Source organism: Oncorhynchus tshawytscha, linkage group LG12 (assembly GCF_018296145.1).
Source record: "Oncorhynchus tshawytscha isolate Ot180627B linkage group LG12, Otsh_v2.0, whole genome shotgun sequence".
NCBI classification, from domain to species: Eukaryota; Metazoa; Chordata; class Actinopteri; order Salmoniformes; family Salmonidae; genus Oncorhynchus; species Oncorhynchus tshawytscha.
This window is the reverse complement of record NC_056440.1, coordinates 71,346,394-71,365,636: the sequence shown is the minus strand read 5'-3', so window position 1 is coordinate 71,365,636 and position 19,243 is coordinate 71,346,394. Positions and strand designations below refer to the sequence as shown.

General features: G+C 42.1%; 1 protein-coding gene across 5 annotated transcripts in view; it reads right to left on the bottom strand.

The window, feature by feature from the left end:
• LOC112235085 (alpha-ketoglutarate-dependent dioxygenase FTO) overlaps window positions 1-19,243 on the bottom strand; it is a 237,323-nt gene that overhangs the window by 148,232 nt on the left and 69,848 nt on the right. For 4 of the 5 annotated variants that reach the window (XM_042331032.1, XM_042331033.1, XM_042331035.1 and 1 more), the window contains exon 8: window positions 16,297-16,421. In XM_042331032.1, coding sequence (XP_042186966.1) covers window positions 16,297-16,421 — 125 coding nt within the window. Of the gene's footprint in view, window positions 1-7,381; window positions 7,524-16,296; window positions 16,422-19,243 lie in introns of those variants that run through there. The other variant, XM_042331034.1, reaches the window with a different exon arrangement.

The window sequence follows — 19,243 nt, the reverse complement described above, 5'->3', positions numbered from 1 at the left end:
GGTAGTAAAGAGAGCGAGAAGCAGAATGAAACCAAACAGAATGAACCAAACAGAATGAACCAAACAGAAAGAACCAAACAGAATGAACCAAACAGAATGAACCAAACAGAATGAACCAAACAGAATGAACCAAACAGAATGAAAGGGAGGTAGTAAAGAGAGAGAGACGCAGAATGAACCAAACAGAATGAACCAAACAGAATGAACCAAACAGAATGAACCAAACAGAATGAACCAAACAGAATGAAAGGGAGGTAGTAAAGAGAGAGAGACGCAGAATGAACCAAACAGAATGAACCAAACAGAATGAAAGGGAGGTAGTAAAGAGAGAGAGACGCAGAATGAACCAAACAGAATGAACCAAACAGAATGAACCAAACAGAATGAACCAAACAGAATGAACCAAACAGAATGAAAGGGAGGTAGTAAAAGAGAGAGATGCAGAATGAACCAAACAGAATGAACCAAACAGAATGAACCAAACAGAATGAAAGGGAGGTAGTAAAGAGAGAGAGACGCAGAATGAACCAAACAGAATGAACCAAACAGAATGAAAGGGAGGTAGTAAAGAGAGAGAGAAGCAGAATGAAGCAAACAGAATGAAAGGGAGGTAGTAAAGAGAGAGAGACGCAGAATGAACCAAACAGAATGAACCAAACAGAATGAAAGGGAGGTAGTAAAGAGAGAGAGACGCAGAATGAACCAAACAGAATGAACCAAACAGAATGAAAGGGAGGTAGTAAAGAGAGAGACGCAGAATGAACCAAACAAAATGAACCAAACAGAATGAACCAAACAGAATGAACCAAACAGAATGAAAGGGAGGTAGTAAAGAGAGAGAGACACAGAATGAACCAAACAGAATGAACCAAACGGAATGAACCAAACAGAAAGAACCAAACAGAATGAACCAAACAGAATGAACCAAACAGAATGAAAGGGAGGTAGTAAAGAGAGAGAGACGCAGAATGAACCAAACAGAATGAACCAAAGAGAATGAAAGGGAGGTAGTAAAGAGAAAGAGATGTAGAATGAACCAAAGAGAATGAACCAAACAGAATGAACCAAAGAGAATGAACCAAAGAGAATGAAAGGGAGGTAGTAAAGAGAGCGAGAGGCAGAATGAACCAAACAGAATGAACCAAACAGAAAGAACCAAACAGAATGAACCAAACAGAATGAACCAAACAGAATGAACCAAAGAGAATGAACCAAAGAGAATGAAAGGGAGGTAGTAAAGAGAGCGAGAGGCAGAATGAACCAAACAGAATGAACCAAACAGAATGAACCAAACAGAAAGAACCAAACAGAATGAACCAAACAGAATGAACCAAACAGAATGAACCAAACAGAATGAAAGGGAGGTAGTAAAGAGAGAGAGACGCAGAATGAACCAAACAGAATGAACCAAACAGAATGAACCAAACAGAATGAACCAAACAGAATGAAAGGGAGGTAGTAAAGAGAGAGAGACGCAGAATGAACCAAACAGAATGAACCAAACAGAATGAACCAAACAGAATGAACCAAACAGAATGAACCAAACAGAATGAAAGGGAGGTAGTAAAGAGAGAGAGATGCAGAATGAACCAAACAGAATGAACCAAACAGAATGAACCAAACAGAATGAAAGGGAGGTAGTAAAGAGAGAGAGACGCAGAATGAACCAAACAGAATGAACCAAACAGAATGAAAGGGAGGTAGTAAAGAGAGAGAGAAGCAGAATGAAGCAAACAGAATGAAAGGGAGGTAGTAAAGAGAGAGAGACGCAGAATGAACCAAACAGAATGAACCAAACAGAATGAAAGGGAGGTAGTAAAGAGAGAGAGACGCAGAATGAACCAAACAGAATGAACCAAACAGAATGAAAGGGAGGTAGTAAAGAGAGAGACGCAGAATGAACCAAACAAAATGAACCAAACAGAATGAACCAAACAGAATGAACCAAACAGAATGAAAGGGAGGTAGTAAAGAGAGAGAGACGCAGAATGAACCAAACAGAATGAACCAAAGAGAATGAAAGGGAGGTAGTAAAGAGAAAGAGATGTAGAATGAACCAAAGAGAATGAACCAAAGAGAATGAAAGGGAGGTAGTAAAGAGAGCGAGAGGCAGAATGAACCAAACAGAATGAACCAAACAGAATGAACCAAACAGAATGAACCAAACAGAATGAAAGGGAGGTAGTAAAGAGAGAGAGACGCAGAATGAACCAAACAGAATGAAAGGGAGGTAGTAAAGAGAGAGAGACGCAGAATGAACCAAACAGAATGGACCAAAGAGAATGAAAGGGAGGTAGTAAAGAGAAAGAGATGTAGAATGAACCAAAGAGAATGAACCAAAGAGAATGAAAGGGAGGTAGTAAAGAGAGAGAGACGCAGAATGAACCAAACAGAATGAACCAAACAGAATGAACAAAACAGAATGAAAGGGAGGTAGTAAAGAGAAAGAGATGGAGAATGAACCAAACAGAATGAACCAAACAGAATGAAAGGGAGGTAGTAAAGAGAGAGAGACGCAGAATGAACCAAACAGAATGAACCAAACAGAATGAAAGGGAGGTAGTAAAGAGAAAGAGATGTAGAATGAACCAAACAGAATGAAAGGGAGTTAGTAAAGAGAGAGAGACGCAGAATGAACCAAACAGAATGAAAGGGAGGTAGTAAAGAGAGCGAGAGGCAGAATGAACCAAACAGAATGAAAGGGAGGTAGTAAAAAGAGAGAGACGCAGAATGAACCAAACAGAATGAACCAAACAGAATGAAAGGGAGGTAGTAAAGAGAGAGAGATGCAGAATGAACCAAACAGAATGAAAGGGAGGTGGTAAAAAGAGAGAGACGCAGAATGAACCAAACAGAATGAACCAAACAGAATGAAAGGGAGGTAGTAAAGAGAGAGAGACGCAGAATGAACCAAACAGAATGAACCAAACAGAATGAACCAAACAGAATGAAAGGGAGGTAGTAAAGAGAGAGAGACGCAGAATGAACCAAACAGAATGAACCAAACAGAATGAACCAAACAGAATGAAAGGGAGGTAGTAAAGAGAGAGAGACACAGAATGAACCAAGCAGAATGAACCAAACAGAATGAACCAAACAGAATGAAAGGGAGGTAGTAAAGACAGAGAGATGCAGAATGAACCAAACAGAATGAACCAAACAAAATTAACCAAACAGAATGAAAGGGAGGTAGTAAAGAGAGAGAGACGCAGAATGAACCAAACAGAATGAACCAAACAGAATAAAAGGGAGGTAGTAAAGAGAGACACAGAATGAACCAAACAGAATGAACCAAACAGAATGAACCAAACAGAATGAAAGGGAGGTAGTAAAGAGAATGAACCAAACAGAATGAACCAAACAGAATGAAAGGGAGGTAGTAAAGAGAGCGAGAGGCAGAATGAACCAAACAGAATGAACCAAACAGAATGAACCAAACAGAATGAAAGGGATGTAGTAAAGAGAGAGAGACGCAGAATGAACCAAACAGAATGAAAGGGAGGTAGTAAAGAGAGAGAGAGACGCAGAATGAACCAAACAGAATGAAAGGGAGGTAGTAAAGAGAGAGAGACGCAGAATGAACCAAACAGAATGAACCAAACAGAATGAAAGGGAGGTAGTAAAGAGAGAGAGACGCAGAATGAAGCAAACAGAATGAACCAAAGAGAATGAAAGGGAGGTAGTAAAGAGAGAGAGACGCAGAATGAAGCAAACAGAATGAACCAAACAGAATGAAACAAACAGAATGAACCAAACAGAATGAAAGGGAGGTAGTAAAGAGAGAGAGAGACGCAGAATGAACCAAACAGAATGAACCAAACAGAATGAACCAAACAGAATGAAAGGGAGGTAGTAAAGAGAGTGAGATGCAGAATGAACCAAACAGAATGAACCAAACAGAATGAAAGGGAGGTAGTAGAGAGAGAGAGAGACGCAGAATGAACCAAACAGAATGAACCAAACAGAATGAACCAAACAGAATGAACCAAACAGAATGAACCAAACAGAATGAAAGGGTGGTAGTAAAGAGAGAGAGACGCAGAATGAACCAAACAGAATGAACCAAACAGAATGAAAGGGAGGTAGTAAAAGAGAGAGACGCAGAATGAACCAAACAGAATGAACCAAACAGAATGAACCAAACAGAATGAACCAAACAGAATGAAAGGGTGGTAGTAAAGAGAGAGAGACGCAGAATGAACCAAACAGAATGAACCAAACAGAATGAACCAAACAGAATGAAAGGGAGGTAGTAAAAGAGAGAGAGACGCAGAATGAACCAAACAGAATGAACCAAACAGAATGAAAGGGAGGTAGTAAAGAGAGAGAGAGACGCAGAATGAACCAAACAGAATGAAAGGGAGGTAGTAAAGAGAGAGAGACGCAGAATGAACCAAACAGAATGAACCAAACAGAATGAAAGGGAGGTAGTAAAGAGAGAGAGACGCAGAATGAAGCAAACAGAATGAACCAAAGAGAATGAAAGGGAGGTAGTAAAGAGAGAGAGACGCAGAATGAAGCAAACAGAATGAACCAAACAGAATGAACCAAACAGAATGAAAGGGAGGTAGTAAAGAGAGAGAGACGCAGAATGAACCAAACAGAATGAACCAAACAGAATGAACCAAACAGAATGAAAGGGAGGTAGTAAAGAGAGTGAGATGCAGAATGAACCAAACAGAATGAACCAAACAGAATGAAAGGGAGGTAGTAGAGAGAGAGAGACGCAGAATGAACCAAACAGAATGAACCAAACAGAATGAACCAAACAGAATGAAAGGGTGGTAGTAAAGAGAGAGAGACGCAGAATGAACCAAACAGAATGAACCAAACAGAATGAAAGGGAGGTAGTAAAGAGAGAGAGACGCAGAATGAACCAAACAGAATGAACCAAACAGAATGAACCAAACAGAATGAAAGGGTGGTAGTAAAGAGAGAGAGACGCAGAATGAACCAAACAGAATGAACCAAACAGAATGAACCAAACAGAATGAAAGGGAGGTAGTAAAGAGAGAGAGACGCAGAATGAACCAAACAGAATGAACCAAACAGAATGAACCAAACAGAATGAAAGGGAGGTAGTAAAGAGAGAGAGACGCAGAATGAACCAAACAGAATGAACCAAACAGAATGAACCAAACAGAATGAAAGGGAGGTAGTAAAGAGAGAGAGACGCAGAATGAACCAAACAGAATGAACCAAACAGAATGAAAGGGATGTAGTAAACAGAGAGATACGCAGAATGAACCAAACAGAATGAACCAAACAGAATGAAAGGGAGGTAGTAAAGAGAGAGAGACGCAGAATGAACCAAACAGAATGAACCAAACAGAATGAAAGGGAGGTAGTAAAGAGAGAGAGACGCAGAATGAACCAAACAGAATGAACCAAACAGAATGAACCAAACAGAATGAAAGGGAGGTAGTAAAGAGAGAGAGACGCAGAATGAACCAAACAGAATGAACCAAACAGAATGAAAGGGAGGTAGTAAAGAGAGAGAGACGCAGAATGAACCAAACAGAATGAACCAAACAGAATGAAAGGGAGGTAGTAAAGAGAGAGAGACGCAGAATGAACCAAACAGAATGAACCAAACAGAATGAAAGGGAGGTAGTAAAGAGAGAGAGACGCAGAATGAACCAAACAGAATGAACCAAACAGAATGAAAGGGAGGTAGTAAAGAGAGAGAGACGCAGAATGAACCAAACAGAATGAACCAAACAGAATGAAAGGGAGGTAGTAAAAGAGAGAGACGCAGAATGAACCAAACAGAATGAACCAAACAGAATGAACCAAACAGAATGAAAGGGAGGTAGTAAAGAGAGAGAGATGCAGAATGAACCAAACAGAATGAACCAAACAGAATGAAAGGGAGGTAGTAAAGAGAGAGAGACGCAGAATGAACCAAACAGAATGAACCAAACAGAATGAAAGGGAGGTAGTAAAAGAGAGAGACGCAGAATGAACCAAACAGAATGAACCAAACAGAATGAACCAAACAGAATGAACCAAACAGAATGAAAGGGTGGTAGTAAAGAGAGAGAGACGCAGAATGAACCAAACAGAATGAACCAAACAGAATGAACCAAACAGAATGAAAGGGAGGTAGTAAAGAGAGAGAGACGCAGAATGAACCAAACAGAATGAACCGAACAGAATGAAAGGGAGGTAGTAAAAAGAGAGACGCAGAATGAACCAAACAGAATGAACCAAACAGAATGAACCAAACAGAATGAAAGGGAGGTAGTAGAGAGAGAGATGCAGAATGAACCAAACAGAATGAACCAAACAGAATGAAAGGGAGGTAGTAAAGAGAGAGAGACGCAGAATGAACCAAACAGAATGAACCAAACAGAATGAAAGGGAGGTAGTAAAGAGAGAGAGACGCAGAATGAACCAAACAGAATGAACCAAACAGAATGAAAGGGAGGTAGTAAAAGAGAGAGACAGAATGAACCAAACAGAATGAACCAAACAGAATGAAAGGGAGGTAGTAAAGAGAGAGAGACGCAGAATGAACCAAACAGAATGAACCAAACAGAATGAACCAAACAGAATGAAAGGGAGGTAGTAAAGAGAGAGAGATGCAGAATGAACCAAACAGAATGAACCAAACAGAATGAAAGGGAGGTAGTAAAGAGAGAGAGACGCAGAATGAACCAAACAGAATGAACCAAACAGAATGAAAGGGAGGTAGTAAAGAGAGAGAGACGCAGAATGAACCAAACAGAATGAACCAAACAGAATGAACCAAACAGAATGAACCAAACAGAATGAAAGGGTGGTAGTAAAGAGAGAGAGACGCAGAATGAACCAAACAGAATGAACCAAACAGAATGAACCAAACAGAATGAAAGGGAGGTAGTAAAGAGAGAGAGACGCAGAATGAACCAAACAGAATGAACCGAACAGAATGAAAGGGAGGTAGTAAAGAGAGAGAGACGCAGAATGAACCAAACAGAATGAACCAAACAGAATGAACCAAACAGAATGAAAGGGAGGTAGTAGAGAGAGAGATGCAGAATGAACCAAACAGAATGAACCAAACAGAATGAAAGGGAGGTAGTAAAGAGAGAGAGACGCAGAATGAACCAAACAGAATGAACCAAACAGAATGAAAGGGAGGTAGTAAAGAGAGAGAGACGCAGAATGAACCAAACAGAATGAAAGAAAAGAAGAGAAAAGCCACAGAGAAGGGCCAGATGGGTACCTTCACAGTCCATTTATCAAACCCAATGTGCCTACCCCTCTCCTCTACCTCCTCCCTTCCGCTCTCATGTCCTAAACCCCCATGTAATTCTGTAATCATTTTCATTATCATATAATGACCTTACAAAGCCTACAGCATTTTGCACGGTCAGTACAAAATTCACAGCTGTTCCCTTCAGTGTTTGCTCACAGGCTGTGACAGTGCAGCCTTTTTATTGGTCCAGAGACGTGACCTTTGGCTCTGGTAGGTCGCACGGGGTCACCTCACTCAGGAAGGTTTGAGGTGGCCACAGGCACAGCACAGGTAACAACACCTGTCAATAAGTTAGAAATATAGAAAGTCATGATTCATGTCCACACAACAACTAACAACAACCTTCCAGGTCTCTGGCTCGAGGCTCCCCAGATCTAGTCAATGTCAACCTAAAGGGCTCCAGTATAGCAGAGCTTCCAGGGGTCATACATTCTGGATAGCAAAGGATAAGTAAGTACCTAGTGTTTACCTTTCCCTCATGATGTATTCTTTAACTGCCATGCTAGGGAACAGCCCCCTCACTCACTCACAGACCCAATACTGGCTGTTGGGAGGGCTACTCACAGGACATTTATCTAAGGACATGGTAGACAGCATATGTATAGTATCAAATCAAATCAAATTTATTTATATAGCCCTTCGTACATCAGCTTACATCTCAAAGTGCTGTACAGAAACCCAGCCTAAAACACCAAACAGCAAGCAATGCAGGTGTTGAAGCACGGTGGCTAGGAAAAACTCCCTAGAAAGGCCAAAACCTAGGAAGAAACCTAGGAAGAAACCAGGCTATGAGGGGTGGCCAGTCCTCTTCTGGCTGTGCCGGGTGGAGATTATAACAGAACATGGCCAAGATGTTCAAATGTTCATAAATGACCAGCATGGTCAAATAATAATAATCACAGTAGTTGTCGAGGGTGCAGCAAGTCAGCACCTCAGGAGTACCAGTCAAAAGTTTGGAGGCACTGACTCATTCAAGGGTTTTTCTTTATTTTCACTATTTTTTACAGTGTAGAATAATAGTGAAGACATCAAAACGGTGAAATAACACATATGGAATAATGTAGTAACCAAAAAAAGTGTTAAACAAATCTAAATCTATTTTATATTTTAGATACTTAAAAGTAGCCACCCTTTACCTTGATGACAGCTTTACCTTGATGCACACTCTTGGTATTCTCTCAACCAGCTTCATGAGGTAGTCACCTGGAATGCATTTCAACAGGTGTGACTTGTTAAAAGTACATTTGTGGAATTTCTTTCCATCTGAATGCATCAGTTGTGTTGTGACAAGGTAGGGGTGGTATACAGAAGACAGCCCTGTTTGGTAAAAGACCAAGTCTATATTATGGCAAGAACAGCTCAAATAAGCAAAGAGAAGTCCATCATTACTTTAAGACATGAAGGTCAGTCAATCCGGAACATTTGTTTTATGATGAAACTGGCTCTCATGAGGACCACCACAGGAAAGGAAGACCCAGAGTTACCTCTGCTGCAGAGGATAAGTTCATTATAGATACCAGCCTCAGAAATCGGCAATTAACTGTATCTCAGATTGCAGCCCAAATAAATGCTTCACAGAGTTCAAGTAACAGACACATCTCAACATCAACTGTTCAGAGGAGACTGCATGAATCAGGCTTTCATGGTCGAATTGCTGCAAAGGAACCACTACAAAAGGATACCAATAATAAGAAGAGACTTGATTGGGCCAAAAAACAAGAACAATGGACATTAGACCAGTGAAAATCTGTCCTTTGGTCTGATGAGTCAAATTTGGGATTTTTGGTTCTAACCGCTGTGTCTTTGTGAGACACAGAGTAGGTGAACGGATGATCTCTGCATGTATGGTTCCCACCGTGAAGCATGAAGGAGGAGATGTGATGGTGCTTTGCTGGTGACACTGTCAGTGATATACAGTGCCTTGCGAAAGTATTCGGCCCCCTTGAACTTTGCGACCTTTTGCCACATTTCAGGCTTCAAACATAAAGATATAAAACTGTATTTTTTTGTGAAGAATCAACAACAAGTGGGACACAATCATGAAGTGGAACGACATTTATTGGATATTTCAAACTTTTTTAACAAATCAAAAACTGAAAAATTGGGCGTGCAAAATTATTCAGCCCCTTTACTTTCAGTGCAGCAAACTCTCTCCAGAAGTTCAGTGAGGATCTCTGAATGATCCAATGTTGACCTAAATGACTAATGATGATAAATACAATCCACCTGTGTGTAATCAAGTCTCCGTATAAATGCACCTGCACTGTGATAGTCTCAGAGGTCCGTTAAAAGCGCAGAGAGCATCATGAAGAACAAGGAAAACACCAGGCAGGTCCGAGATACTATTGTGAAGAAGTTTAAAGCCGGATTTGGATGCAAAAAGATTTCCCAAGCTTTAAACATCCCAAGGAGCACTGTGCAAGCGATAATATTGAAATGGAAGGAGTATCAGACCACTGCAAATCTACCAAGACCTGGCCGTCCCTCTAGAATTTCAGCTCATACAAGGAGAAGACTGATCAGAGATGCAGCCAAGAGGCCCATGATCACTCTGGATGAACTGCAGAGATCTACAGCTGAGGTGGGAGACTCTGTCCATAGGACAACAATCAGTCGTATATTGCACAAATCTGGCCTTTATGGAAGAGTGGCAAGAAGAAAGCCATTTCTTAAAGATATCCATAAAAAGTGTAGTTTAAAGTTTGCCACAAGCCACCTGGGAGACACACCAAACATGTGGAAGAAGGTGCTCTGGTCAGATGAAACCAAAATTGAACTTTTTGGCAACAATGCAAAACGTTATGTTTGGCGTAAAAGCAACACAGCTCATCACCCTGAACACACATCCCCACTGTCAAACATGGTGGTGGCAGCATCATGGTTTGGGCCTGCTTTTCTTCAGCAGGGACAGGGAAGATGGTTAAAATTGATGGGAAGATGGATGGAGCCAAATACAGGACCATTCTGGAAGAAAACCTGATGGAGTCTGCAAAAGACCTGAGACTGGGACGGAGATTTGTCTTCCAACAAGACAATGATCCAAAACATAAAGCAAAATCTACAATGGAATGGTTCAAAAATAAACATATCCAGGTGTTAGAATGGCCAAGTCAAAGTCCAGACCTGAATCCAATCAAGAATCTGTGGAAAGAACTGAAAACTGCTGTTCACAAATGCTCTCCATCCAACCTCACTGAGCTCGAGCTGTTTTGCAAGGAGGAATGGGAAAAAATTTCAGTCTCTCAATGTGCAAAACTGATAGAGACATACCCCAAGCGACTTACAGCTGTAATCGCAGCAAAAGGTGGCGCTACAAAGTATTAACTTAAAGGGGGCTGAATAATTTTGCACGCCCAATTTTTCAGTTTTTGATTTGTTAAAATAGTTTGAAATATACAATAAATGTCGTTCCACTTCATGATTGTGTCCCACTTGTTGTTGATTCTTCACAAAAAAATACAGTTTTATATCTTTATGTTTGAAGCCTGAAATGTGGCAAAAGGTCGCAAAGTTCAAGGGGGCCGAATACTTTCGCAAGGCACTGTATTTAGAATTCAAGCACACTTAACTAGCATGGCTACCACATCATTCTGCAGCGATACACCATCCCATCTGGTTTGCACTTAGTGGGACTATAATTTGTTTTTCAACAGTACAATGACCCAAAACACACCTCCAGGCTGTGTAAGGGCTATTTGACCAAGAAGGAGAGTGATGGTGCTGCATCGGATGACCTGGCCTCCACAATCACCCGACCTCAACCCAATTGAGATGGTTTGGGATGGGTTGGACTGATGAAGGAAAAGCAGCCAACAAGTGCTCAGCATATGTGGGAACTCCTTCAAGACTGTTGGAAAAGCATTCCTCATGAAGCTGGATGAGAGAACGCCAAGAGTGTGCAAAGCTGTCATCAAGGCAAAGGGTGGCTACTTTGAAGAATCTCAAATATCATATTTTTGGTTACTACATGATTCCATATGTGTTATTTCATAGTTTTAATGTCTTCACTATTATTTTACAATGTAGAAAATAGTAAAAATAAAGAAAAACCCTTGAATGAGTCGGTGTGTCCAGAACTTTTGACTGGTACTGTATATCAAAGCTTTCTCAATACGCACCCACCAGAAACCAAGTTACAGGACAAAAAGCTGATAATAATAAGAAATGCCCCATAACTTTATTGTTGCAGTGGGGATGAATGAATGGATGGACGGCCCTCACAGTGCTGGGGGAGCGAAGACATTCCTCACCCTGAGTACCCATAATTCACTGGTGAAGACCTGGCAGTCACGGGGAACCTCTCTCTCTACATATATATATATATATATATAGTGGTAAAAATGCCTGAGGGAATACTGGGCTGAGAGCTAGCAGGCACAGGTTTGCTGAGCGCTCTAGTGCTTTAACTGGTCGTGTTTCTGAAACAAAAGTCAGGGAAAAACTTCATCAATCAGCTTGCTGTGTTTATGTTTCTGTGCCTTTAGCTAGAGTAATCCATCATGTTGTTTTGTGTTTTGAAACCTTTAGCGAGCATTATTCTCTGAATGGTTTCCATGGAAACAAAAGAACAGCAGAACGCAGACAGTGGAGCCTGTTGAATACTGAGTCTACTGAAACCTAATTAAACCTTCATATAAATAGAAAAACTAAAAACAGTCAAATTAATCTACTGGTTCATTTTAAAAAGTACAATTTTGGTGGTTTTATGGAAATAAATGAATGTTTGAATCTGTCAGACTAAACTGAGATGAACTTTGGTCTCTCTTTCTCTCTCTAATATATCAACATTCATATAGTTTATGTTTGATTGGGAACAATGAAACTACTTCTGAACAAAATCCTGCAGAGACCCCAAAGTGAAGCTATCTTTCATCACAATGTGTTTTCCCTTATCCCTCCATATCTCAAATCATTATCAGAATCGTCTCTTAACATTGCGCGAGGCCATGTGTTTCGTTTTGTCTAAACGTCGTCTGTTGACGGCCACTTCACAGACAACCCCCAGCTTGCTTTTTGGGGAGATGCATTATCTGCGTGCAGAGAGATAGGGAGCAGTCGGAGTTCAAACACATTACAGCTGTGTGTGTGTGTGTGTGTGTGTGTGTGTGTGTCTGTCTATGTGTGTGTGGTGCTGTCCCCCCAATCTGATCACTCTATCCTGCTGATTAAATAAACTCCTGTCTGAACCGAAGAAAGGGACCCTGCATTTCCTGTCCTGAGCCTTGTTATTGGTTTCCCTGTGATGTGTGAGGGCTGGGCTGTGTGTGCGTGTACGTGTGCGTGTGTGTGACTGGGCTGGACTAGGAGGGTGGTACAGAAATTTGTGGGTTGGTAGTGCGGGTGTTGTAGTAGTGTTGGGGGGTGGGTGTAGTGACTAGTGGGATGGTTTCTAGCTTTCAGCACCTGCGTTAGGAATGCAGTTCAGATGGCCAGCCCTCCCTCCTTCCCTCCTCCAGAGGCTGAGAGGCCAGGCTAGGCGTCAACGCATGCCGACGAGGTGTGTGGAAACTGTCTGTTTACAAGAATCATCTGGTCAGGGCGTAGCTCGGGTCAACAAGAGGGGACACATCAAAACAGAGGCGGGACACAGGGTAATGGGGGCAATAGGGGGGATGGAGGGGAGAAGGTGGGGGCTGTCTGTCCAGATATTCATCTGTAGTGTGTAGTCTGTGTGTGTTTGTCCCTGGTTGGTATTAATCTGTAGTGTGTGGTCTGTGTGTGTTTGTCCCTGGTTGGTATTAATCTGTAGTGTGTGGTCTGTGTGTGTTTGTCCCTGGTTGGTATTAATCTGTAGTGTGTCGTCTGTGTGTGTTCATTCCCCTCCATGCTCTTTAGGTTCTTACCAGAGCCAGGGCCTGGGTCTCGTCTGCCCCTGAACACAGGGTGTCCAGGCTGGGACACACAGGGAGAGAGAGGCCCTTACAGCTGGGCTGATTATGGCTGATTATGACCCCCCTCTACTGCTTTGGTGCTGTTGTCTCAGAAAGACACACAGCTACACACACAGGCATACAACACACAGGAATGCACTCACACACAGGTACATACACACACTACACATTATACACACACATTATTACATATACATCCTTATAAACTGGGTGGTTTATGAAAGCTGATTGGCTGACAGTCGTGGAATGTCAGACCGTACACTATGGGTACGACAAAACCACCTCGGTGGTTTATGGTATATGGCCAATATACCACGGCTAAGGGGTTGTATCCAGGCACTCCGCGTTGAGTCGTGCATAGGACAGCCCTTAGCTTTGGTATATTGGCCATATAGAAGAAAAAGAAGCGCACAACTATTAAGACGAGGTGCTGGCTAGCGGAGTAGAAAACTTGAAAATAAAAGAGAGCCGCACACTCTAGGAGCTCAGATGCAAAAATGTAATTACCAACGTTTAGACAGCCAAGCTTTCTTCATCAGGGTATAATATTGGCCATATAACACACCCCCTCTGGCCTTATTGCTTAATTATACTGTTGGATTCTGGAGTAAACTTTGAACATTGTTATACTCAGAGTATAGGAACATTAGTTCCACAAGAGACATGAGGGCTGAGTGCAGGGAAAATCCTTTGTGACAGTACTAATAAGGGGAGAAAGTGTTGAAGGCTCATATCACTTAGTTCCCTGCTCAGCGAGAATGATGTAATGTTTAGAGATAAGGAGGAGACTCCACCCACAGTGGGGTATGAATACCACCACAGGGGAAGCCATGTCTGAGTCGAAATACAGCTGTGTCGACCCTTTGGGAAGAATTCAACTTGGTTAAGCTTCTCTAGTGTACCATAGCATTGTTGTATACTTGTTTCTGATTGGCTTGAAGGGCATTCTAGAGCATGCATTATTCCCAACGTTGCCAACTTTGTGACTTTTCAGACCCCTCCAGCGACTTTTATTGGTATATTCTAGCTAGTATTCACACTGGCGTGTCGTGGGACACACCTTCCACATCGTGCATTGTTTTCAATAGAACACATAGGCCCTGGTTGATTATCCCTTACATAACATCCTCCCACACAAAACACAATGTTTTGTGTGGGAGGGTGTTATGGGTGTATATGTAATAATATGTAGTGTGTGTGTGTCAAAGTTCTAATAGGGGGTGCTTATATTGGTCCCGTTTCAGTGCAGGTACAAGCGGGTAACCTGTACGAGTGTGAGGTGTGAAATGGACGTCCCAACTCCCCCTGAGACAGACTCGGAGAGCGGCTGTGTGTGTGTGTGTGTGTGTGTGTGTATTTCTGAGAAAAAGGCACCAAAACAGTAGAGGGGGGTTACCACTACCAGAGAGGAGAGAGAGATGGAACAGCTAAAACAAACACATTATGTTTTGTGTGGGAGGGTGTTATGGGTGTATATGTAATAATATGTAGGGTGTTCACCCACTCTGGGCAGAGTGGGTGAAAAGGCGCTTTGGTTATGAAATTTCACTTCCTTACGTTATAAAATACATCTTAACAAGACAAATATTATTATTCATGTTCTGAATCGTTCAGTGGGGTGTTTCTCTAAAAGCTACATTTGCATGACATGCCCCGGATGAAACGTAAAAGGCTTGGTATTCGCTCAGTGCTCCGTTGACATTTCACAGAGGTACGCTTGTTTTTGTGAGAAAAGCGTATACTAAAATAAGAAAATACTTAATGTCCTGTCTCAAAATCCTTTTCCATCTGACCTCTATACTGTTGTATGTCCTGTGGATTCAAGAAGAAAGTTCAACGGGAAAGAGAACCTGTCAAGTAGCCAGTAGCCTTAATTCATGGACAGAGTCCAGCCTGGCAGACGCCATGCAATGTTCCAGATTTTTGACCACTTTTTTTCTCTGGCCTCCATTGATTGAGTCACACTAATTCTGGCCGTCCTACAAGGTTCTGATAGAGAGATGAGGTTTGGACCATTGATTGAGTCACACTAATTCTGGCTGTCCTACAAGGTTCTGATAGAGAGATGAGGTTTGGAGCATTGATTGAGTCACACTAATTCTGGCTGTCCTACAAGGTTCTGATAGAGACATGAGGTTTGGATCATTGATTGAGTCACACTAATTCTGGCCCTCCTACAAGGTTCTGATAGAGACATGAAGTTTGGACTATTGATTTAGTCACACCAATTCTGACCGTCCTAAAAGGTTCTGATAGAGACATGAGGTTTGGATCATTGATTGAGTCACACTAATTCTGGCCCTCCTACAAGGTTCTGATAGAGACATGAGGTTTGGATCATTGATTGAGTCACACTAATTCTGGCTGTCCTACAAGGTTCTGATAGAGACATGACGTTTGGACCATTGGTTTTCCGTCATTATTAAACCCACTGGGCAAAATATGCATTTTTGTGTGTGTGTGTGTGTGTGTGTGTGTGAGAGCACAGATGTGTGTGTGCATTCCTGAGTATGCATGCCTGTGAGTGTGGCTAAGTGTGTGTCTTTCTGAGACAAGGGCACCAAAGCAGTAGAGAGGGGGTGGGGAAGAGGTGGACAGCTAAAACAAACATATTATGTTTTGTGTGGGAGGGTGTTATGGGTGTATATGTAATAACATGTGTGTATAATATGTATTGTGTGTGTGGGGGGGGGTGGACAGAGAGAACAGCTACCAGAGTGGAGGGAGAGATGGGACAGCTAAAACAACATGGTTGTGAGTGAGGCCTTGCTTTATCTGAATGAATGGGCTCTGTCTCTGTTCTTATCCTGGACTGGGCCTCATCTAGGGGAAGAAGTTACTGAGCTATCCAATCCAAGACACACGTCACCCTGATAGCTGCTAGGTCCAAGGACCCCTCACTACAAACAACCTCCAACACCCATGTCAGATCTGCAGACTATCTGAGGAATTCACTTCACATCACCTACGTTCCTACTCAAATTTCAACAATACTGATTCCTTTAAGGTTTTGTTTCACACAATTGAAAGTGTAACAGGGTGTGATTCTTGAACATGTGTCATCCAGAGTACGTGTGCTTGTTTTCACATTTCAACATTGTTGTGTGTGAGTTTCTGTTTACTGCTGTTGTTGTTTACTGTTGTTGGTGGTTATTTCTTTACCTGTCTCTCCAGGTCTGTCTGTGCTGCTGTCTGTCTGTCAGGGCAGTTAGCAGGGTCTCTGCCATCTCTCTCCTGCCCTCCTCCGGTTGTCCCTCTTCCTCTACCGCTGCCAGTAAGAGTTGCGTCTGAAAGATAGGAAGTAAACAGGAAATTATGTATTAAAATGACATGGTTCCATATCTGAGTTTCTGTCTATGAATCCAAAGAAAGCCATATCTCAGACTTATCAGGCCCAATTTGGCGCAGGCAGAGCTGTTCTGAACACTTCCTGACTCGCCTGTTCGAGGTACAGACTTCCTGGACGTGTCATTTGAAGCGTCTAATTGTCCTGGATACACCAATAGCCGCCTCTTGCGTTGGCGAGACAACGTTTGGAAACCGGTTGTTCTCACGAAAACGTCTCTAAATGGGATTAGCGTCTATAATGCAGGGAATAGCGTCTATAATGCAGGGAATAATGCAGGGAATAGCATCTATAATGCAGGGAATAGAGTTTATAATGCAGGGAATAGCATCTATAATGCAGGGAATAGAGTCTATAATGCAGGGAATAGAGTCTATAATGCAGGGAATAGCGTCTATAATGCAGGGAATAGCGTCTATAATGCAGGGAATAATGCAGGGAATAGCGTCTATAATGCAGGGAATAGAGTCTATAATGCAGGGAATAGCGTCTATAATGCAGGGAATAGCGTCTATAATGCAGGGAATAGAGTCTATAATGCAGGGAATAGAGTCTATAATGCAGGGAATAGCGTCTATAATTCAGGGAATAGAGTCTATAATGCAGGGAATAGCGTCTATAATGCAGGGAATAATGCAGGGAATAGCGTCGATAATTCAGGGAATAGAGTCTATAATGCAGGGAATAGCGTCTATAATGCAGGGAATAATGCAGGGAATTGCGTCTATAATGCAGGGAATAATGCAGGGAATAGCATCTATAATGCAGGGAATAGAGTCTATAATGCAGGGAATAGAGTCTATAATGCAGGGAATAGCGTCTATAATGCAGGGAATAGCGTCTATAATGCAGGGAATAGCGTCTATAATGCAGGGAACAGTGTCTATAATGCAGGGAATAATGCAGGGAATAGAGTCTATAATGCAGGGAATAGAGTCTATAATGCAGGGAATAGAGTCTATAATCCAGGGAATAGCGTCTATGATCCAGGGAATAGCGTCTATAATGCAGGAAATAGCGCCTATAATGCAGGGAATAGAGTCTATAATGCAGGGAATAGAGTCTATAATGCAGGGAATAGCGTCTATAATGCAGGGAATAGAGTCTATAATGCAGGGAATAGCGTCTATAATGCAGGGAATAGCATCTATAATGCAGGGAATAGCGTCTATAATGCAGGGAATAGAGTCTATAATGCAGGGAATAGCGTCTATAATGCAGGGAATAGGGTCTATAATGCAGGGAATAGAGTCTATAATGCAGGGAATAGAGTCTATAATGCAGGGAATAGCGTCTATAATGCAGGGAATAGCGTCTATAATGCAGGGAATAGAGTCTATAATGCAGGAAATAGAGTCTATAATGCAGGAAATAGCATCTATAATGCAGGGAATAGAGTCTATAATGCAGGGAATAGCGTCTATAATGCAGGAAATAGAGTCTATAATGCAGGGAATAGAGTCTAAAATGCTGTAATAGACCCATTTGATGTCACAAACTCCAAATTGAACACAGTTGTCACAGACTATTTGAATATTCATTTCCTGTACATACATTATATTTAAACGCCTTTTCATCAGGTTTTTGTTTTGCAGACCTCACTTGTGTAGTGACATGAGTAAATAATATTTTTGGTATCAAACGTTTTTTATTCTGTTGTCAGTTTCACATCAGAGGATGGCAAATTACCCCAAATATTAGAGAGTGAGTCAATTAATCACATATTCCACTGGTGTGTAATGTGTGAGTATCCCCTGTTGAACATGAATTACAGGGCGGCTTAGAGTGTGATGTGGTGCATCAACGTTAATCTGGAACATACTGGTAACCTCTCCTCTCTGTTCCTCTCCTCTGTTTTCTCTCCTCCTCTGCTGTCTTCTCCTCTCCTCCTCTTCTTTAAGCTGCTTCAGAGGAAGTCAAATGAAAAGGGATCTGGCAGACCAAATTAAATGCAGTTCTGTCAGTGCCGCTCAAATCCCTCTTTCCCTTCAGTCTTTCTCTCTCCTCCTGTCTTTTTCTCTCTCCCTCCATCTCCATCTCTCGCTCCCGTCGTCTCTCGCTCTCTCCCCCACCCTTGCTCTCTCTCTCCATCTCTCTCTCCCTCTGTTTCTCTCCCTCCATCTCTCCCCTCAGAGGGAGGTGTGATGGATCTGTTACTCTGACTGACTCTGACTGCTTGTTAAGAGCAGTCTCTTCCTGTCACATCCACCAGTCACACACTTTCATTTCCTCCTATTACACAGCTACCTCTTTCTATCTCCTCTCCATTCTCCCCCTCCTCTCTTTCAAAACCCACAATGCAAGGGAGACTCTTTTTTTCCCCAGCCTTTTTAATCAGTTTCTGACAATCCACCTGTCTGTCTTCATTCGTGTGAGGACAGGTTTGATTGTGGGTTCTTGAGAAGGGAGTGGAGCAGGATTCAGAGACGTTCAAATCACCCTCACTTCCCTCTACACCGACGGGACAGGTGTCAAAACATTTGATGACACGGGCGGCGAGCCGAGGACATGTGACCGATTGCACCTGAGGAGAAGGGGACGTCAGGTAAATCAGCTGACCAGAGGAGAGCATGGTGGCTGGCTATAGGTCAGGTCCCTATGGAAACTGTACTGTAGCCGTCACCTTGCATCAAGCACTAATCTTCATATGATTGACAGCTTGAGAAACTATGAGAAAGTGCATTCCGTGTGTATCAACATCTCTGAAATGAGTTCTCACCATCTCTATGGATTGCTTTCCTTTACAGAACTCCTAAATCATGT